Genomic DNA, 23,331 nt, shown 5'->3' with positions numbered 1-23,331 from the left:
CGTTTAATTCGCATAAATTTTTGTTTTCCGCTGCGTATGCGTGCCCGAATCCCAGCAGTTTTGCCATTTTACGTGTTGCAACATAGTTATGTCTGTCATAACTATGTGCTGGTTAAGGTTAAGGCAATTTTGTAGATGTTAAACGAGGATGTCTAATAAAAGTTTTTTTTGAACTCTATCTGAGCATTTTATCAAGTTTTATTTAGATGTTTACTGCTTCTAAAAAAAATGTTAAATGCAGTCTAGATTTTCCTGTAATCTTTACAAATTTATTATTCAATATTCTCGAAGTCTGTCCACAAAAACCATATGAATTCGAATTTTCTTTTATTTGGTTATAACTTACAAACTAAATTTTCACACTGGATATTACAATCACCTCCCTAAGGTAAAATATAATTACAAAAAAAACCCTTTTTTGAGAAATTACATCCAACCCCCTGTAGTTTGTGAATTTCTTACTTCTACTCTCCAACAAAAGGCTATTAATGTAAGAAATCCACAAATTCGAGGGGATGAATGTAATTATAAAAAAAATGAGGGGTTTGTTTGTAAATATATCTTACCTCAGGGGCACGGTTGTAATTTACCCATAAATTTATATTAAGTTATGTCTGAGCCCGTGTACATTATCACCCTTGTATGGGGCCTTTACAAGTGGGCCAAGCCCCATCTTTCTTTAGTAGAAATTGAAGGTTATTGTTTATTGCAAATTTTTTTTTTTTTTGATATCTTATATATAAAAGAAAGAAACGCTGGGCAACCCTAAAAAACCCTAATGTTATTTTTTAAATTAATTATTTTTATAATTTTCTCTACTAATTTTCAACAATTATCAATCTCCTATTTCTCATTAATATATCTTAAATCTTAAGAGATAAAGATAGAAATTCGATTTGTTAAACCTAAATCTATATATTTGGATTATAAATTTTAATATTTATGATTTACAAAAAAAACTAATGTTATATAAAATATGAATAATACTACATTATTAAATTTTACTATGTTCGTGGATTATATTTTCTTATTATTGATTAAATTGATTTTTTTTACTCTTGTAAATAATATCCCGTGCATCGCACGGGGAAAAAATGCTAGTACTCTTCTAATAAAAACACACATTTACCCGTAAAATCACAACCCTAATTTTCTAAGAAACATACCGCCGAATGGTGTGATCAATAGCCATCGTAGTGATGAATTCCCGGCGGAATTGATCGGTGTAAATAACGACCTTTCGCTCGATTTATGCAGTACAAGTTAGGGGTGTGCACGGGACGGTACGGTTCGATTTTTGCAATAAATCAAACACGTACCAATAATATCGGTTTTTCATATTTTAAAACCGTGTATGTCGGTTATTTTTTCGGTTCGGTACTAATCGGTTTTTCGGTTTTCGATAAACGTACGGTATCGGTATCAATTCGATTTATTTTCGATTTCGATTTCGTTATTGGTTCGAATCAGTTCGGTATAAAACCGACGTTTGCTTAACGGTGAATTTGGACTTCTATCACATTTTTTTGAGAAAATTAACAAGTAACAATCCAAAATTAAATAATAAAACATATTTACTGCCATTAAAAAAAAGGGCAAATGGCAAATAAGCCCATGACAAGGGCACCTAATTAAAAGAGGGACATCCAACTTTTTTGTCTTTCAAATAAATCCAGCTCATTCAAACTTATTTGCAAATAAGGAAAATCATTATATATATACCAAAATTACCCCTGATTCATTGAAACTCAATTCAACTCCAATTTCATGATTTACACCCCAATTTAGCCCAATTTCATCAATTAACCAATTTTAACCATAATTCCAATTTTGACCCGTCACCACCGGAGTTTGCCGGTCGCCGCCGTTGACTGCTGGTCTCCGGCGTTAACTTTTTTTTTTTTTTTGAAAACTTTTTTTTTCCCTGTAGGTCAACTGCGCCGGGTCTCCGGCGTTGACTTTTTTTTTTTTTTTTAAATTTGTTTTTTCTTAAAAAAAATATTTTAATTAATATTACTGTCTTTGCTGCTAAATTAGTGTCTCCAGCAGTTATTTAACTGTCGGAGATAGTAATTTAACCGTTAATTAATTTTATTTTTTTTCTTCAAAAATATTTTTAATTAATATTACTGTATTCGTTGCTAAATTACTATCTCCATCAGTTATTTAATTATTTAACTGTCGGAGAAAGTAATTTAACTGTTAATTGACTTTTTCTTTTAATATTTTAATTAATATTACTGTATTCGTTGCTAAATTACTGTCTCCAGCAGTTATTTAACTGTCGGAGACAGTAATTTAACTGTTAATTGACTTTTTTATTCTTAAAAAAAATATTTTTAATTAATATTACTGTATTCATTGTTAAATTACTGTCTCCAACAGTTATTTAACTGTCGGAGACAGTAATTTAACTATTAATTGACTTTTTTTTTTTTTGAAATTTTTTTTCTTAAAAAAATTATTTTAATTAATATTACTGCATTGGCTGCCAAATTACTGTTTCCAACAGTAATTTGACTGTCTTAGACAATAATATTACTGTTCGGGAAAATAATATTCATAATATTACTGTCCCAAACAGTAATATTACTGTCTGAGACAGTAAGTTAGTAGCCAAGACTGTAATATTAATTAAAATATGTTTTTCTAAGAAAAAAAAATTTCGACAAAAAAAAAAAAAAAAAAAAGTCGACGCCGGAGAACGGCGGTCAACAGAGGTTGACCGGCCGGAAAAAATTTCAGGAAAAAAAGTAAGTTTTCAAAAAAAAGAAGAAAAAAAAAGTCAATGCCGGAATCTGGCTGAAAAAAAAAATTCAAAAAAAAATATTTTGGGGGTTAATGTGATATATTTGTTTAAATCCGGGGTCAATGTGTAATATTAAGAAAGTTAGAGCATAATGGATGGAATTGATGAGAATTATATTATGAAGGGTATTTACTATTTAGACTAAAGACATGGGGATGAGTTTAATTGAGAGACTGTTTTTTTTGTGGATCAATATACATTTAAGTTCCATATGATGGGCCTTTTTGCCATTCGCCCTAAAAAAAAAAAAAACAAAAACAAAACCTGCTGCCATAAAAAAACATAATGAGATTACAACTAATAATTAATGACATCTTCAAAAAAATAAACCTGTTGTCCCATCACAAAAGAAGTCCAACTACATCAAAAGATTAAAAGTATCTGAATGTGGCCACATTGATTACCAAAAAAACTTACCGGTTTTTACTAACTACCAAAAGACGTCTTTTTATATCCCAAATCGGTTCGGTACGGTAAATCGGTTCGGCAATTTTTTTTTCTCCATACACATACCGATTTTTTCGGTTTTTCAAAAAATATTTACCGTGTATTCGGTTTTAAGTAGGGACGGTGTATATCGGCTCGATTTTTTCGGTTTTCGGTTCGGTTTTTCGGTTTCTCGATTTTTATGTTCACCCCTAGTACAAGTTCTCGTCCAATCGCCGCTCTCCATCGTAGCTCCCAATTCTCCAGCGATTAGAAGGTAGATTTTGTGCTAAGGCCTAACTAAAGAGAATTTACAACAGAAGAAAGAAACGGGTTGGGTGGAGTTGGGTTGGGAAATTTTGAAAAAAATTAGGGTTGGGCATTTCCAACTAGGTAAAATCTTAATAATTGTTTCTACTTTATTAAATAAATACATTAGAATTATATTGGATTTTCGTTATTTAACATTGAAAGCCCTTAATTTCATCGTTGAATCTACAGTGAACGAGATTCTGGTGCTGTAGTTATTGTTTTAATTTATTGTGCTAGCACACCCGATATGTGTTGAACCGGACAAAGTGAAATAATTGTTTCATCGCTGTTCATAAATGAAACTGTATTATTTCTTGTTGACAGTAAATTACTTACTCTCTTATCCCTAGATAATTAACGTACACATTTCATTGACGATCTCTGCTTTGCTATCACAATGGGAGATGTTCCTATATTGAGTCAAATGGCCCCCGGTGCATTGGGTATAGGCGTTAAGAAATAATAGGTGGAAATTAATTATCGAAAGGAATCCGCATCTCTGAAATATGAGATTGATAATAACCCTTGAGTAGCTTATAAGATTTGTTTATGCCAAGTCCTGACCAGGTGGATTTCATATCCGGCATACTCAAATAAGTTAAGCGGGTAAGACTCGTTAAAAGAAACCATTTAATTTATTTAGCAATGAATAAATTATTTGATGGTTATAAGATGTCTTAATGTGGACATATTCTAAGTAATCTTCGACCGGAGTTCGAATGTAATATCTGAAAATATAAACGGGAGTTTAATAATTATTTGGTAGTGGAAAATAAATAATATTTAATGATTAATTAAATAAGTTCTTTTAAGAGTTTGGATTTAATTAATTATTAGTTTCCGAATTTATATTTTCTTCTTTAGTCTCTGTTGTAGTCCAATGGATTTTCTAATTAATCGGAAAAAAAAAATTCAACCAATATTATACATTGGAATTAATATAGCCAAAAATTAAGTCCTCATTGGACTACAATTTTCGACTATAGGGAGTTATAGAAGGAGTGGGATTTATTTCCATGTAATCTTTTATATGTGTGACTCTAATTTGCAATTTTCGAAAATGGATGCTTAGCTAACGGAAAAGGACGAGAAAGATCAAATCTGCAAAGTTACGAATACAGAGAATTATGGATCCGATAAACGCTGAAAATGGTTTGTGTGAGCTTGAAAAATCAAGAAAGAAGAGAAAGAAAGTGCAAGTGGATATTGACTGGGAAGATTTGATAATCGAAACTCTGCTCCTTCATAATGTTAAGGAAGAGGATATAGAAAATGGGCATTACAATGCTTTGATGGCTTTGCATGTTTTTTATGACTGTTTGGATTGATGATGAATTTATTTGTTTATGAAGTTTTTCTGTGCATCAGTTCATCACCAACCATATTTATTATTCTAGGTTTAGGTTTAGGGGCTATCTCTTCTGACAATAAGCTCATCACTTTAATATTTATTATAAATAAAGGAAAAATTAATGTATATGACAAAATTACTCGCAATTCCTAATTGTAACTCCAATTTATCAATTTTGACCACAAAAATTCAATTTGATTTTTTTTCTATAACTTTTTGTTTTTCAAAATTATTTTTTTGCCGCCGGTCACCGGCGTTGACTTTTCGATTTTTTTTTCTGGTCTGTTTTTTCCGCCGCTAGATTCCGGCGTTGACTTTTTTTTCGAATTTTCGGGTTTTCGGGTTTTCGAGTCTTGGATTTTCGGCTTTTTTTAGTTATTTTTTTTTCTCATAAAATTTTTATCCGTTTTTTTACGCTCGCCGCAATTCGTTGACCGTAATTGTACTGTCATTAACCGTAATTATACTATCACTGACAGTACATTAACATAATTATATTGTCGCTTAGAGTACACTAACGTAATTGTACTGTCGTTGACAGTACATTTATGTAATTGTACTATCATTGACAGTACAATTAGAGTCAACGACAATATTATTATTTTTTTGGGTTTTCTTTTTTCATTTTGTTTGATTTGTTGCCAAGTCAACCTAATTATATTATTGTCGTTGACAGTAAAATAACTGTAAATACAATACTATTACTGTCAACTACATCAATGTTATTATTTCTTTGGGTTTTTTGTTTTGTTTGAGTTATTGACGGAGCAACGTATTAATATTATTGTCTATTATTGTAGTATAACTTTTTTATAAGGTAATAGAAAGCACAAAAATGTTAAGAGACAAAAAACATTCATGCTTTTAAAATTGGTAGAGATAACTATTTTCATAAAAATATTAATTGACGGTATTTATGTCCGTATACTAATAATTTTATTTTATTTATATTGATTTTATTGATTAAAGGAGTTATACCTATATTCATATAATAAAATGAATTTCTACCTATATAAGTCCAAAATAAAGGGTGCATAGCAAATTTTCCCATAAAATAAAAGGCTTAATTAATTCATAGTGAGAATTATCTTATGTAATGGGGTAAACGAGTGATACCCCTTGTTTTGAAAACATATATGAGGAGGTCCAATGAATTTTTCCATCCTAATCAAAAACCCAAATTCTAATCTTAATTTGTGAGACCCCATGGGCAACTTAATGTACATGTTTTACCCTTTTTATTTTAATTCACAGAATACCCTAACCCTCCTAACATTTTTCTCTTCCTCTCACACCCACAACACATTACATCTCTCTCTCTCTTTCCAACTCTCGCGCCAGATCTGTCCGATATATCTTCCGTCACCGTGGCTAGGGCTTGAGAAGCGACACTAAGATACGATTATGGGTGTACATGGATTTGGAGCGCTCTTTGCCTAGCCCTTGTCGATTCCTCCTTCGCCGCCGCCAAGATCTGAAGCCAAATAAAATGTACAAGACTGCTGGTGAAGAAAAATTCTTGCTCTGGGACGAGGGTTTGGCCCAGTGAGTTATTTAAAATATTTTTTTTCTAATTTTTTTCAATGTATTTTTTGCTGATTTTGTTTTTTGATTCTGTTGAGAAATGGAAATTTCATTTTTTTAGATTTTTGATCGAAGGAGGGGTCGAAGAAGAGAACGATGAAGAGGTCGAGATCTGAAACCAAAGTAAGAGAATATTTATATTTTGGGTACTTTTTTTTTTGTTTCGATTTTTGTGTGTTTGTGGTTTGATCAATCGTTTTGAGTCCTGCACCGCCGAATTCTGATGTTAAAGTATTTTTCTCCCTATTCATCTATCTCCTCTCGATCTCAGTCGGTTTTTTAGTGTTTTCTGGTGTAAAATTGAGTTGCAACAAAAAAAGTCGATGTTGAAGAAGATGGGCAACAGCAGGTCAATTAGAGAGAATCAGATATGTAGTAACATACAGTTATATGTATATACAGTTTATGTAGTCATATACAGTCATATATAAGATATGTAATTCTTTTAATCTACAGTGACGCTGATGGTTGTTTTAGTTGAAAAATTTACGCATATAATTTTTTGAACATATATTGTGGGAATACAAGTTGAGTTATAATAACAAGATTCAAGTTATGATTTTCTTTTTGTGAATGTTGATTGAATATTTCATAAATAATAATCTTTTGTTTTTATAATTTGTTAAACATGACTGAGCTACCCTATATAATCGAGAATATACAATTTTAAGTTGAAAATATAAAAATCGGTATATGAAGCAAGAATATGACTATAAATGATAATAGTCATATATATTCGAAATAGTAAACTTTATGGGGAAAAAATCAGAAAAAAAAAATTAAATTTATATTTTATTTTATTTTTAAATTAATTTAAAAAAGAAAAAAGAAAAAAAAAAAAAATCTGCAGTTGGGGCAAAAATTACACATACTAGTTTTTTTCCCTCTTCAGGGGTATCTCAAAGAAATAATCTTGGGAGTGGACTTCTCCATATTAAGGGTGTATATCAATGGGCCCTATGTAATAATATATGAACCAAAACAAATTCCAAACATAAGATAAGAAGAGAATATTATCATGTACAATATAATCCTAACCAATTTAATCAAAATCCAAAGGAAAGACAACAGGCTACTAGTCGCAAATTACAACAAATAATTTCCCAAAGAGCTACCACCTACCTAGTAGGGCATACAAATTAGCTACCAAAATCTACAAAAATTGTTAGTAGCATCTCGTTCCTTGAATTGTTAAGAAAGCTTCTTGCACCAGAGCCTATACAGCAACCTTTTGCGTCCCAACTTCCACCAAATTGGCAGCTGCTTTGCACGTCTCTTCTTTTTCTTCACTTGTTCTGCAACACAGGAGAATTAGTCGTATACACACAGTTGAGGAAATTCACAGAAAACTTTTGAGCTGCTCTCATGTAAAGGAAATACAATTTTCAGAGTAGTCTCTGTCTAGAGAGCTTAAAGAAATGAACATCATACAACTTAAAAGCCAATAGTTTCGAATTTTCATCTTCGTCTCTTTTCCTTGTTGTACATTTGGAAAACCACAATGTTCATAACTCTGATTTGTAATTTATTTCTGCCCGGATAATTGGTTTTAGCCCATTTAAAGAATGTTCCAAAAGGCCTACGAATCTATTTCTCAATTATTGGAAAAATGAAGTCATTATCATTTAATGAATTGCGAGAAGGGCTCAGCGCACATTTCAGAGTCAAAAGAAAAATATACTAACTTTTGTCGTGCAGGGCATACAATCCCCAGTCGGATTGCAATTTTGACAACTTGGATTTCAGTGAAGGCCAATAGTTTAACTGAACTTCCAGCACTTCTAGAACAGTACGCAGTCCAGACTTTGTGGGTATTACTACTTGCTCCATACTATGTCGTGGATTTTCGCCAAGTAAGACCTGAACGTAACAGAGAACAAATGAGGAAATAACAAGGCTGAATATACATTATACATGTACATATAGAGAGAGAGTAAAAAGATCAAGAAAACAAGTACAAAATTGATTCCAACTAGACCAATCAAAATCGAGGAAAGATGCAAAGACAAAAAAAGAACATCATTATACCAACCACAACTCAAGGAGGATCGCATGAGAGATAACTTATTTATGAAAAGTAAAACAACATTCAACTACTTCAACCTTACAATTTGAACTTCTATGCTCACAACCTTTGGACTATGCATAACATTAATACTGAAAAAATTTAATAGGACACCGAGATACTCCTCCAGATGACAAAATAAATACATGTCCAATGTCCAAAATAACCTCAACTGCATAAATATAGAAAATGAGTATATCCTAGAAGAATAAATGAGTGGCGATGAGATTCAGAGGAACAATCTATTGTTTGGACTGGCTCTGATAAAAAGTTTGACAGCTTCAAATAAATGCATTTCTGGACAAACTGACTCGCATTATCACAATACATAATTACATACGCAACAAGGAAACTCAACCAGCTCAGAAAGGGAGACTAATAAACAATGAATACAAAGTAGAAACATATTACGGTGGACCAGCAAGTAATTGCCATCAGATAAGACTTTATTGACAATTAAATGCCACCTTAATAACTGCAGTAGCAGAGGATGATATGGAGCGAAGATTATACCTGCGAAGGATAGGAATTTATTTTAAACGCATGAGGAGAAAAACAAAATTTAATTGAAAAAAAAAAGATTTAAACAACAAAAACAAAGGTATATTTAAATTGAGATGAATAAGCAACAAACCCGCCCTCAAGGATAACCAGTAGCTTTCCCCCAGATAGATCAGAACACATCTGTGTCATCTGTGCATAGCCACTAGGAGTGATCTAAAAGAATAAAATTTAAAATAAAGTGAAATAAGTGGAAGAACAGAAATACATTATCATCTGTAAAATATCATTTAATTGGAAGCTGATAGAAATATTTAATACATCACAGCGTCCAAGAGGATCGCCCCGTGCAGCATCAAATCCAGCAGAAATGATCGTAAAATCTGGGTCAAACTCAGAAACTGCAAGAAAGAAACTAACATCAGCTGATGCAAGCTAAGTCATCAAGAACATGTATTTAATGCATGTTAACTATATTATTGCCAGGGTATGGTACGTAATAGAAACGATAACAAAATCGGTACTAGGCTGGCAACACCGTCCCTCTAAATATACATATGTTTCCGAAACAAGCAGAAATCCTAGTCATGTAAACAAAAACGTATCAAAATACAATTCAAAATAGTTAGATTCATCTTGCAGCAGATTCACATATACTCATCGAGAATTAGTTACAAAACATGACAAATGAGAAACCAGCTTCGGTAGACTCACTCTTGACCATGTTTCTTATTAGGTGAAATAGAAGGAATGACAGAACTTTGTACGTAGAGCCATATTCCTTATATTCAGGAGAGAACCGTTTCCTTGAGATCTCCGAAACTAATCCCTTGTACGAGATTCAAATGAATAGGTGTTCCCAAGACATATTTCACATTCTGATCAAGTCCTTGTATCAAAAAGAAAAAATTAATAGTTAGTGCGCTAGCAGCACCACCACCAGTCACCAACACTAGTACCACAGCAACACACCATCAGTTCCACCTTTGTAACTTGGCAACAAGACATAACCACTATAACCCTTTTTCTTTCCAATTGCAAACAAACTCCACTGGCACCTCCACTATACAACCACCACCAAACCACGTTTTCACAACAGAAATCCGCTCCAACTTTCTTCAGAATCCTCGATCAGAGAGTCCACCTAAAGCAAATTACCATTCTGCTAACATCTCCACCAACACACATAAACCTCAACAGAGATCGAGGGAAAATGAAGAGAGTAGTGGAGAGAATGATGAGAGAACATGACTTGGTTGACAGAAGATATATATATATATACAAGAGTGTCCCGTCCCAGTTGTCTAAATACAGAGACAAGAGATCTCTTGATTTTTTTTCAGACGCACGACACACTCCAAATATCATATAATGTATGTCCCTGTGAAACTGTTCTTTTGTTCATTCTCATTCTCAGGCATATTCCGTACGTACTAGCACATTAAATAATCTTACCTCCCTTTCTTTCTCAAAAACACAAATTTTCATGGCGAAAAAACTCTCAAGAACTAAAACCCGAACAAATTTGCTACAAATTTTTGACACCCTGATTGTTATCCAGAACAAGTAATATAATCATCAAAGTAATGCATCACAAAATAATCTCACTTACTCAGTTTGCACAGCAACATTCAATAGCATCACATTAGTTAAAAATAGTCATGTAACATTGTCTCATATATCAGGCACAGTCATCTTAAACAACTTCCCGCAGAAAGTAAACAATACATGAACATACTATCTAATAATCTCAAACGGCAAGTTCTTAATATAAAGGCATCATATCAAGATATTATTGTGGAAAATAGAGTTTGCATGGCACAGAAGTAGTATATAGATGACAGACAACAGATGAAACCAATCAAGCTGTCGAAGTTTGTGAGAAAAGATGTCATGCAGACAGTATAGCTTTTATTTGTATCCTGGTAAGTACTGTTTTAACTAAACCACAGCTACACTTTGGCATGTAAAGATAATATTGACCATGTCAATAGTGACAACCAAGTTAAAACACCAAGAAAAGAATTTCTGCAATATCAATTTATCAGACCTGAACTTAGAACAGAAAAACCAAAGTTAATACTAAACAAGATCATGACCTATAGGAAGGACGACTTGCTGAAAGGCAAAAACATAGTCATTGTCACCAACTCCCCCACGACTCCATGGGACATTTACACAATATCCTTCCGCACCCATTGTACCAACCTGCAAAAAATATATATTATATATGTCTAGAACACCTATATCTCGAAAATAAAGCAACAAGTTCTAAAATATACATACAAATAGAAACCTTGAGATTAGACAAACAAGCCACATGCATATAAATGGAGACAAGCTTCCCTTTGTGATTGTACCCTTTTTCACAACCATGTGTTGAATACATTTCTGTTTCCATATGTTTATGAATATAATAATCTACTTACCAAAAAGAGTCCAAAATTTTCTTAGCTGAATGAATTTACTAAACTGAAAAAATAATTCAAATTCAAATAAGCAAAAGACTACTTCTGAATGAATTTACTTAACTCAATCAGTTTTGTAACAGTTTCAAAAATTTTAGATACATAAAATATTTTTCTTTTCCCGTAAGGCTAGTAAATCCGGAAGTGCATTGAGATTTTATTTTACTTTATAAATAGAACAGAAACAATGAATCAGAACTTCTGTGAAGAACTCTTTTTATTTTTTTAGGAGCTCTTCCTTATTCTTTAGCTAGCATAAAATAAAGGAGCACTGGCCCACTAGGATATGGCATAGTTCACAAACCATAGCACAAAGCAGTAGATGATAAAGAATTTGCACATAATACACACACACACAAGACACACACACACACACACATAAATAAATATATATTTTATATATATATATATATATATATATATATATATATATATATATATATATATATATATATATATATATATATCTTTGTGGCTAAAATGCCTCAAAATCTTTCTTGTGGAGAAGCCTTTCCTTACTGTATTGCTGCTAGAATCTGGATTACCGAATGCATAGTGATACTCTGACCAATTACAACCCACCAAAACCTAAAGACATTGCTTGCAGGATAAAATCCAAGGTTTTAGCCAGAGGATTCCCAATAAACTGATACATCATGCAGATACACTAACATGGGTAGTTGGAATATATGCTCTGATACTGAGGGCAGTCGACAGTTTGTGCAAAAAACCATATATGTGTGTGTGTTTGTGTCTATGGAAGCATGCACATACCAAAAGGTGAAAGAGGGATAACTACCTCATAAGCGGATCCAGTGCCAGGATAAAACATTCCACCCTCATGTCTATGTAATGATATATACAAAACCTACAAAATATTTATAATTAGCAAAAAAGATGGTAATATGGCATCGTATATAATTAGCAAAAAAGATGGTAATATGGCATCGTATGACATAGGATGACCAAGCTGTTTATTGTTTCAGTGCTAACTGTTAGGTGAATAGTAAATATTAGCAAGTTCAGCTGTTTCAATGTAATGGTGATATACAGAGGGCAATCAGCTTATCAAATAGCGCAACAGAAAGAAGATGAGAAATGCAAAAAGAGAGAACAAAGACATTGTCAATCTTCAGTAGTAATCAATTCTATTAAGATCAAATGTATGCAGACACTGCAGATTTGCCACTTTGACTAGAAATCAATTAATTAATCACTAATGACTCTAATCCTATACGACCAAAGAACTCTAAATTAACTAAAATAACAAAACAAAAATCCTAGTTTACGACTCATAACTAGATTTCCTGCAAATATGACCCTCAACCAAAGCACTTTACACATAGATAGAAATAGTCATGAGCAGAATTCTCAAAATGAAAACTTTTTTAAACAATAAATATCTTTGAAGGAACTACAGGAGTCATAAATTTTTTCATTGAATGATTATCCTGAATCGTTTGCAGCCCAAATTACCATCTGACCGGAATCTGCAATCAATAAATTACAACATTTGGATGATGAACAGCTTCCTCAATGCTAAAAAATATTACCTATCTGAATCCTAAAAATCATATTCTTCACACCAAGGAATTTAACCTATTTTCTTTTTTTTTTTTCTCTTCAATTGTGAATAAGTACAGACATAGTGATTTTTTGAGATCTGTGCATCTTCACCTCTTCCAATTTGTCCAACTATTCTTGTTTTGACCGCATCTCATGGACATTAGACTAACAAAATCATGGGCAATCAGAAACCTAGAGAATATGTGCATGCTACTAGACTAGAGCTATCAATCAACCCAGGTAATCTATTAAATAAACTTGACACCAGACATACTCTCAGCAAAATATTTTTTAAATCAAGTACAATATATATATATATATATATATATATATATATATATATATATATATATATATATATATATATATATATATATATATATATATATATATATATATATATATATATATTGGGTCGTGTGCAGCATTCTTTCATTTTCGTGAATACATATGCACAATTATTTCCCTTCAAACTACTCAGCACTCATTAATAATTTGGAAGACAATTTGAGCTCTGCAATTAACTCCACTTGGATTGTGAGTACTAGCATAGGAGTGTGTAAGCTTCCCTAATATAGCAAAACTACCGTGGGTGCATCCAAACAATAGAACCACATCACTTCAAATAAATCTACATTCCACAGTCCGGATTACAAATCAATAAACATTACAGAATCATACAAAACTCTGCATCAACCAAGAAACTTAATATGGTCAAAAAGTTTGTATTTTGAGTACAGTGTTTTTAGCGTACTGTGAAGAAATCAATCAGAATAAAAATTTAACATTCCATGAAAGCATACCGATTTATTTTTGTCGAAAATTTCTTGTGTGCCATTGCCATGATGCACGTCCTGTGAGTAACATATAGTGATAAGTAGTAGCCAGTAGGTCAATCTCAATTTAAAGCAATTTTGACATAGGTTTAAAAGTTATGGAAATTACCCAGTCAATAATCAAAACCTTCTTAGCTCCTGCATTCTGAGCTGCTAGTGCAGCAATGGCTGCATTATTGTGAAGGCAAAAACCCATAGCTTGTTTTACTCCAGCATGATGACCAGGTGGACGAACCTGGCTCATTGGAGAATGAGTTTTTAAGCATTAATATAAATTTATTTATTTATAAAAAAATTGCTCAAATAAGAGGTCTTTAGAGACTTCATTAAGCTCTCTTACCAAGGCAAAACCATTTTTGACACTTCCAGAAAATATAGCTGCAGCAAGATCAAAACATAAACCTGCAGCCAGCCTGGCAGCTCTTGCTGAATTTTGATTTGCATATGTATCAGATGTGAAGTAGCTGCAGACATGGATAAAGTTACCTTTTGTTTCATTTTTCTATGACAAATTTTCACATGACGTTAGAGGCCATTGAGATGTATAAGAATACCTAGAGAAAACTTGACTTGTAAGTTCAACAGCTTCAATATTCTCGAGGGAGTGGACCTAAATACCAAAAACGAAATGCATCATCTAAAGAGCAATACTATATTTTCCAAGCACACATGAAATGATCAATTTCAAGCTGACTTCCAAACCAAAATGAAATGGGCAGCTGCCATATTAGAAAACCAGAATCGATACCAAAATATTCAAAAGAATTTGCACTAGAAGATTTTTTCACAGTGAATTCACAAATTTAGCATGAAAAACTTCAAGCATGGCAATCAAATTAATCATAGAATCAGAAATCATTACGACAACAATTCAGTTCTTTAAGCTACTATTTCTTACCATCAGGAGTTCTTCTCGGGTAATTTCTCTAGGTGGGATCGGATAACACCTTCCTGGAAATATACCTACCATTTTATAGGAAGCACCAGTTTATTGTTAGTAACTTTACCGAAATAAATTCTTTAGAGATAATTGATAGTATAAAAATGACAGTATGATACACCCAAATGCATTGCTCTTTCATGTTATAGGTCCTTAGGAGTGCATGGTGGTTTATCTATAAATAGGAGTAACTGTCACAAAACCTGTGGCTGCAAGGCTAGCGGCAATAGCTCGAAGACGATCAGATCTTTCTGGATGAGGATGAGACTTCTGTACCACCTTTTTCAGCAAAATAAATAACAGTTAGAAGTTTAGCTCAGACCAAACAAAGCAGCAAGGAAATTTCCATATCTGCTTGAGCTGTATCCTTCAAGGAAATAAGGAATACAACATAAAAATAACGCTAAATCATGAGTATGTCTAGATAAGAAATTGCTAACAAATCATCTAATTGTATTTACAGGTATATCACAAAGCTAGTAGACGAAGGCAAGAGGCATTATTAGGTAATGTACAAAAAATGGTCAAGTAAATGCAGTCGGAACTACCATACTTCTTCATGGAGTAACATTCTTTCGTCGAAACCTATGGCAGTACGGTTGTCGGAGCCAATACTTTGCAAGCTCGGATCTGTGATGTTCAAAGAAAAAGGAAACATTAATTTATTTCAACTGCAAAGAATTGTGGCATTGACCAATTTAAATTTACAAGAAAACGGAAATACGAATAATACGGATAACCATTATAAGCCATGAAGCTACGCGATAAACTATAAGGGATATATTTATAGAATTTTAACTCAACCTGAAGATTTTAACATTTTCAGGTATCAATAAATAATAAAGAAGCCTATGTGCATAAATAATATAAAGCCACCTTAGCTACACCAAAAGTCACCTGTTTTTAGAAACCACATGAGATCAGTGGTAGGTTTACCATGGTAGAGGTCCAACTATTCAATTCCTTTATATTTGAAACTATTTATATCGACTTTTTCTTTAGAGGAAACTATTTATATCGATTGGATGTTTACTAACTTTATCAGGAGTGACACTTATGCCAGAAACCGAACTATAAGAAAAACGATGCAACAAAATATTTAAAATCTAGGCAAGATAGAATAGTGAAGCGCCAACTTTGGCACTCCTCTTTCATTTCAGATGTAACAATATCTTTAAAATCAGCAACACGTAATGAGGGTTTCACTTGTTGGAGGACTTGACCAAAGAACTTGTTATACAAGCTGAGAAAATCCACGCTAGATGCAGATACACTCTTGAGAAATCTGACAAGTTTTTTAATTGTTCTTGTAAAAGATTTTCTCTTATTCGAACTCAAGGATTCGAAGGACACATCTGACTGGAAATTGAGTAGCTATGTTAAGTGCAACAAAATTGCTGATAGCTTGGAAGCGAAACAAAATTAAGCAGGACAAAATTGGATTGCACTTCTTATGATCATAAAGTCACAACATTTCCCACACTTGTTAAAGCATCAAAGCTCACCATGGCACAAAGTTTAAAAAGAGCCAAGGCACAGGCCGAGACGCATGCCTTATCAAAGTGAGGCTCCTTGTTGCATATATAAGAATTCACATATATACTACAAAATTAAGTCATATATAATATATCACAATGAAATCAAAGTTTGCAATGAAGATTTTTTTGACAAATAGTAAATAAGATACAGATAATAATTACACAAATTTCGGATTTTATATAGGCAAATTTAGCAGTTATATCAGTAGATTCCGCAATAATATAGCAATTTTAGAAGTCATGTAAGCAATTCAGCATTCATTTAAGCATTTCAATTATGTTCCACGAGTTCAGCAATAATTTAGTAGTAATGTCACATATCTGGCAATATTTTTTAGCAATTTAAGCAGATCTTACGAATTAAAATCTAATCAAATAGAACAGCAATAAAATCTATAAAAAAAATAAGATAAGTACAATAAAGGAGAGAAAAACAATAAAACAGATAGCAAAACGTGCCAAAGAATCTTGAAAAGAAAGAAAAAAAATGAAAGAAGGAGAAGGAAGAAGAATAAAACAAGAAGGAATGAAACAAAAGAAAAATAAGAGAAGGAAGAAACCCCAGCCTGCGAAAGGAAAAGAAAATGAAGGGGAAGAGGAAGTCATTCCTAGTTGAGCTCATTAGAGAGGATGGAATGTGAACTGCTGCTTTCATTTCTCCTTTTGTTTTCTCCAAAAACCAAACTTCTGTGAAATTCTTTCTAAGAGAGAGGCCAAGGTGACTAGAATTGAGGCCGACAGGTGAAAATTATTACCCCTTACAGAGGCTTTCATAAGAACATTGGATTGATCTCCTAGCTTCCCAACCCTTCATTTTGTGGAAATGCCATAAGTCGGTTTGATTCTTAGATAACTACTTTACAAATTTACTTACGGGAACTAATTAGCTACATTGCGCCCATTCACAAATCAATTCTCTCAGACCATCAATGTGGCTATCACAACCTATATATTAGTTCGTCACAATAAATGTGTACTATCTTGACACGTGGCAGATCTTAAAGATTGAGGTATTCAACGGAAGAAGTAAGTTTGGAGATATTGTGGGTTCTATGCATACATGACTTTCAGAGTATAGGGAAGATAAAACAACGAGTACACCACATTGAGCCTATTGACTCTTGCACTCAAATTAGGTTAAGAAGAGATGGAAAGAATTAATACTTCAAGAAACTAAGCCAATGTATGTAAACTAAGAACAAGGACAGAGTAGTAACGACTCACAAACGGGAAATATAACTTTCCCTCTAGTAATTTTTCCCCACTTCTTTTATATTATTATACCAAATAAGACAAAGAAACAATTATAAGATACAAGAATGTTCTTTCACTTTTCCTTTGTTAATAAAATTTAAACTCTGTGAGCGTAATTGTAGCCGGATAATACTTTATGTCATACCGAGCACGTGTCAAAATTCTTACTTTAGCGGGCATGCGGATAGGTAACACCTCATTGTTATTTAATGAGTCATACAAGGAAAAACTATGATATCCAATCACAAAAATGATATCCGGTTAACGGTTGAATAAATACAAACCTTGGAGAGCAACAGCTACATCTGCACCATTTTGAGCAAGGCCTTGTTCTGCTGGATGAAGGGAAGAGGCCAAAAATCCGCGCTGTAGGATTCCAGATTCTCTATGTTCACCACATAGCTGCTTACAAGAAAGAAAATAAATAATTCATAACTAGTCTGTATTTACAAGTAAAAAAGATATGAAGATGATGATGATGCCCTACATCACAATGAAAGTCATGCCCAATATTAGGCCAAGTGCAATTGATGCAAAACCACTTTGGAATTTCGACAACATTATTATGGTCAGATACAGCTGAAGGGTCCCAATCACTGTCATCATCCTCGTCGTCTTCAAATTCATATTCGTTGTTGTACATTTCTTCTACAGTCATATCATCACCCTTCATGGTTCACCGGAACCCTAGCGGAGGCCACCGCGACAAAGTTCCGGCATATAGCGCTGCCGTGTTCTAAAATATTAAATAAACGATTTATCAGCTGGAACGGCAATATATGCGGCTTATCGGACGGAACGGGCTAGAATGGGGTCGCACCGCTTCAGGCGGTGTTCGTGGTCTAACTGTGTTCTTCGTGGCGGCGGAAATGGATTAGGGCTGGTGACGGCGACAATTTTTATGTTAGTTCTGATTTCACTTGAGTTTTCAAATGTTTCAACTTTGTCCCTAAATTTTATGATTTCTATTAAAACTAGGAACAATGCCCGTGCGTTGCACGGCATACCATTACAAACATAAGAACATAATTATTTAAAGCTTAATATACTGAATTAAATAACTAAGAACATATCACAACATTAGAACATCATAATAAGATGAATAAATGATTATTGAGAACTTAGTCAATACAATTAGGCATTAGCAACAATTTTCATGATTGAGCAGTCAAACCTGAGGTTGTATAGTTTGTCGAAGGACAATATATCATCACTAACCATCGCTTGCTAAGTTGTTTCTCAACACCCTCAAAATTAATATTTGGGGATGTCGTGGCAAAGTGTACAAAACTATGTAGTAGATCTTATAAGAGTCATGAAAAGACCTATATTTATCTCAATACATATTTTAAATATGACTCGCTTTTCTTGAAACATATATGTTGTTATATGGTGGATGTGGGTAGGTATTATTGGGGAGTTATTTTAATTATTAGGAAAAATATAGATAATTAATATAACTGAAATAGAATAGAAAATGACTAAAATGTCATCAGGTTACCTCTGGGATTATAGGTCAAAAGTTCGTATTTTTATAGATAAGATACATAATTTTTAATAAATTTCTATCAAAATAAAATTATTTTACTTGCTGAAAAAATAGATATGTCAATTGAATTAAGAGTCAATCATTTCATAAGAATCGTAGTAAACTATTTTTTGACATGCTAAGAAACATCAAAATATTCTTTAATTCATTTTTAGAATAAAACAGGTTGATACAAAATTAAAAATTCAAACACCTCAGTTTTCATAGATCCATCGGTAAGGAAAAAACCACTCTCGAAATCATCGGACTTCTAGAGACAAACTCTCAGTCCACCTCTCTCTATGTTCTTTTAATCGAGAAGAAAGAAACTTATGATAATCAGCAACCTCTGACTTTGCCTAGATGTGCCGAGTCAAATAGTCACCATTATGTAGAATCATGAAGCAAACTATTGTTCCGCTCTTCGTAATGATCATAACATATAAGATTAATGTTTTGGATAGGAAAATTTCCGTTAGCATGAGACTTATGCTCCGGTTAAGCCCTTTCGTTTCTTCTTGTAGTTGTTCTTCATGCTAACCTCAACTCCTTGCCCTCCATGATGTAACTATATATATCCATACAGACTGGAACAAAAAAAAACACATCCGGTATAGACAATAGTAAAACAATGGGTAATGTCAACACTATTATATTAGAGAGCTAATAAACTGAATTAACATGAATTAGAAGGGAACCAAAACATAATACATTGATGCCTTTAACTATCCTTACATATTATAGGCCAAACAAATTGAAGTAAATTAAGATTAAATGTTTGTATCAGTACCAAGCCAATATAGGACATGAGAAAACTAAAAACAACAAAACTGAACAAATTAACGTGCAAATTATTTTTGAGTGTCTTAAAGAATGTAACAGGATATTGTTTTCATGATTTCACAAAAAAAGCAACAAAACTCCATAGTAATCCTTTAAACAAAAACATCCAAATCATAAAGACAAAATCAAAAAAGAAGGTTCATGTTTGTGTAGAAGAAAAAATACCATAATGAATGCAAGCCCAAAAAACAGCGCGCTGAGAATGGATATGGCTTCGTCATTTTTAATTGCTCATTGTTTCGACAAATCCTGAAGAAAATGAAAGAAATAGCAAACTAAAAATACAATAGAATAAAATAAAATAAAAAATATCGAAATCTTTTCTCGAAAAAAAAAAAGCAAAATAGCAAACAAAAACAACGCAACATAAACCTACACTAATTTAAAAAAATCAAACTATATGAGAACGAAAACAACAGACACCTTTCATAAACAAAAATAGCAAACAACAACAAAAACATGAAATATATTTTGCGAAAATCCAGCAAGAATTCATCAATGTACAATATATCTGATAATACCCGGAAATATACGGCCAATAATTCATCGAACCCTCTGGAAAAGAACAAAACTTAAAAAATGAAGATTTACAAATACACACAAATAGAGTAATTTAGAAAAACAAAAAATAAAATCGGCAAACATTTTTATACATAGTAAGAATTTTCATACGTTAACACAAATATGAGAAGAGTAGTGATGTAAGAGGAAACAAATATTGTGTTGTTTCGATGTTGATCTACCTTCCGGAGTTGCCAGGCCGTCCATCCTCAATAAACTTTTATATCATGGTTTTTTTTTTCATTATAGATAAAAGGAAATTAAACAGAATACCTGAGAATCCAGGTTTTTTTAGTTTATATGACATCTGCTTCCAAGTTTCAAAAGGGCATATCTACAAACACCATAAAAACCACGATTTAGCAATCACAAATGTAAAAGAAGTATCTATGCGTATGTATGTATGTGTTTTATACACCGAATCACAAATGTAAAAGAAGTATCTATGCGTATGTATGTGTGTGTTTTATTAACAATATTTCAGATTACACGAAATCTAATATCTGATAAAAATTAATCCGTGAGAACATGTGTCATATACACCGAATTGAAGAGAATTTAACAATCAACTAAATTTCTTCAACAATTTTCCTTTAAATTCATACCTGAAATATGGAAACATGGAAAATTCCATTTGAGATTTTCTACGGGAGGGGTGAAAAGGGAGTTTCTTCAATCCTCATGGAATACTCTAATTTTTGGCTTCGAAACATAAAGAGAAGCGGAGCATGTGAGATGTAAAAATGGAACAGTTTTTTATTAGTGCTCTGTTAGTGTTTTTTTGTGTTGCAGAACGTGGCAACGTGCAACGGATAAATAGGAAAATAGGAAATGATCGTGTATTTATCATTAATCATTATTTAATACTTTTTAAAAAATAATAAAATTAAGATATTGGGTGATATTAAAAATTAAAAACCAATAAAAATAAGAAAACAAAATTAGAGAAACAAAAATAATGCCCAACTAAAATCGCAAATAAAAAATAATAATTCATTGAAAGGAAATTTAAAACTGCTAATTTATTAATTGACAAAATTGCCCCTAGGTTTAGGTTTAGGTTTTAGTTCAAAATATCTTCTTTTTATATATAAGATAAAGAGATATATTTAGAACTTACCCTATACCACTAAATTGCAATTTTCTTCATTTTTTTTCACCTTTTGCAAATTCAAAGGTTTTAAGGGGATTGTTGTAACATTGATATAACATTATTTTTTTCTATTCTAATACTGTTTGTAAATTATTATATTAAAATTTCAATATTTGTAACTTTAAGGCTCGGATGTGTCGGTTTTGTCGGCGGTCAGCGCCGGTCTCCAGCGTTGACTTTTTTTCTTTTTCTTTTTCCTAAAATTCTTATCCATATTTTTTTACGTCTGCCGCTGAATGTTGACCGTAATTGTACTGTCATTGACAATTATTGTACTGTTGCTCAATGTTGTCGGAACCGGACCGGACCGGCCGGTTCAACCGGGACCCGGTGATGGCGCGGTCCGGTTCGACACTAAGAACCGGAAAAGTCAAAAACCGGGGTCTGTTAATTTGGACCCGGAAAGGAGCCAGTTGAACCGCGAAAAACCGCTGGTTGAACCGCGAAAACCGCCGGTTGAACCAGTTGAAAACCGGGTTAAACCGGATTCAATATCAAAACATAAAGGGAACACATGAAACGGAGGGGGAATAATGTTTGGTTTTCCGATTTGCTGCAGATTTAGTGAAAGATTTGATTATGTGTATTTAGTTGGGAAGGGGAAGCACCATTGTTCAATGGAATGAAAAAGAGGCAAAAGATGAAGAGACGGCACAAAGAACTAAATTAGGGTTTGGGTTAGTAATTTATATTGATTCTATTATTAAATAATTAATTATCATTTATATTGTAGAATTAATTTTCTTTGTGTTTCAAATATGATTATATAATTAATAAATAAAATAAAGAATTAATTTTATGTTGATAGTTAAGGATCAGAATATGTTTTAATTTATATTAAGATAATCAATTTAAAATTATAAATAAATAATTTAAAATCAAAAAACCCGGGTCGACCCCGGTTAAACCGGTCCAACCGTGACCCAAATGTATAGCCGGTTTCGTGTCCGGTCCGGTTCTGAAAACATTGTTGTTGCTGACAGCACATGTACATGCATTGTACTGTCATTGACAGTAGTTAACTACTATAAACAGAATAATATTATTGTCAACCACATCAATATTATTATTTTTTTGGTTTTTTTTTTTATTTTGTTTGATTTGTTGACCAGTCAACGTAATAATATTACTGTCGTTGACGGTAAAATTACTGTAAACACAATAAGATTACTGTAGTTGACGGAAATATTACTGTCGTTACAGTTATATTACTGTGGTTGATAGTTTTATTACTCTCAACCACATCAATATTAATTCTTTTGGATTTTTATTATGTTTGCCTTTGTTGAACGGTCAACATATTAATATTACTCTATTACACAATATAATAGTGATTTTTGTTGTGTAAATATTACTATACTATAAAGTAATATAACAATATTATTGTATTAAACTGTAATGTACTTAATATTACTGTGTTTAATATACTTAATATGATTGTCAAACACATTAATATTACTGTTTAAACAAGCCAAAAACGTTGAAGAAAAAAAAGTTTTCAAAAAAAATAAAAATAATAAAAAAGAAGTCAACGGCGGCGATGGGCGGAATTGTAGTCAAAATTGGGTTATGGGTCAAAATTGAATAATTTGTGAA

The 23,331-nt window shown here is 32.5% G+C and overlaps 1 protein-coding gene and 2 long non-coding RNA genes across 3 annotated transcripts; 1 reads left to right on the top strand and 2 right to left on the bottom strand.

Moving 5' to 3' along the window:
* Window positions 1–6,011: 6,011 nt before the first annotated feature.
* Window positions 6,012–6,991, top strand: LOC148771127 (uncharacterized). Its single transcript, XR_016031034.1, has 2 exons — window positions 6,012–6,443; window positions 6,544–6,991. It is a non-coding gene; the product is annotated as an uncharacterized LOC148771127 (long non-coding RNA).
* A 463-nt stretch (window positions 6,992–7,454) lies between these two features.
* Window positions 7,455–18,663, bottom strand: HDA15 (histone deacetylase 15). The gene is made up of 16 exons (XM_088816851.1): window positions 18,138–18,663; window positions 17,935–18,052; window positions 15,412–15,488; window positions 15,062–15,137; window positions 14,817–14,881; window positions 14,473–14,528; window positions 14,259–14,382; window positions 14,028–14,153; window positions 13,886–13,936; window positions 12,316–12,384; window positions 11,148–11,256; window positions 9,370–9,449; window positions 9,182–9,264; window positions 9,015–9,060; window positions 8,168–8,342; window positions 7,455–7,777 (listed from the first exon to the last, which is right to left on the bottom strand). The coding sequence occupies exons 1-16, from the start codon at window positions 18,321–18,323 to the stop codon at window positions 7,674–7,676; spliced, it is 1,545 nt and encodes a 514-aa protein (XP_088672977.1). The 5' UTR covers window positions 18,324–18,663; the 3' UTR covers window positions 7,455–7,673.
* Window positions 18,664–19,315: 652 nt separating this feature from the next.
* Window positions 19,316–21,321, bottom strand: LOC148771126 (uncharacterized). Its single transcript, XR_016031033.1, has 4 exons — window positions 21,188–21,321; window positions 20,856–20,916; window positions 20,187–20,270; window positions 19,316–19,765 (listed from the first exon to the last, which is right to left on the bottom strand). It is a non-coding gene; the product is annotated as an uncharacterized LOC148771126 (long non-coding RNA).
* Between the last annotated feature and the right edge of the window lie 2,010 nt (window positions 21,322–23,331).

The sequence above is a fragment of the Erythranthe guttata genome, chromosome 4 (genome assembly GCF_056151865.1).
Source record: "Erythranthe guttata isolate IM_541 chromosome 4, IM_541, whole genome shotgun sequence".
Taxonomy (NCBI): domain Eukaryota; kingdom Viridiplantae; phylum Streptophyta; class Magnoliopsida; order Lamiales; family Phrymaceae; genus Erythranthe; species Erythranthe guttata.
Note: the sequence above shows the minus strand (reverse complement) of the source record. Positions and strands in the feature narration are given on the sequence as shown.

Coding starts and splice junctions, on each gene's coding strand:
- HDA15 (XM_088816851.1), bottom strand. CDS start 18,323: ATGAAGGGTGATGATATGACTGTAGAAGAAATGTACAACAACGAATAT. Junction 18,053..18,137: donor GGCATGACTTTCATTGTGAT/GTAGGGCATCAT, acceptor TCTTGTAAGCAG/CTATGTGGTGAACATAGAGA. Junction 15,138..15,411: donor GAATGTTACTCCATGAAGAA/GTATGGTAGTTC, acceptor TTGCTGAAAAAG/GTGGTACAGAAGTCTCATCC.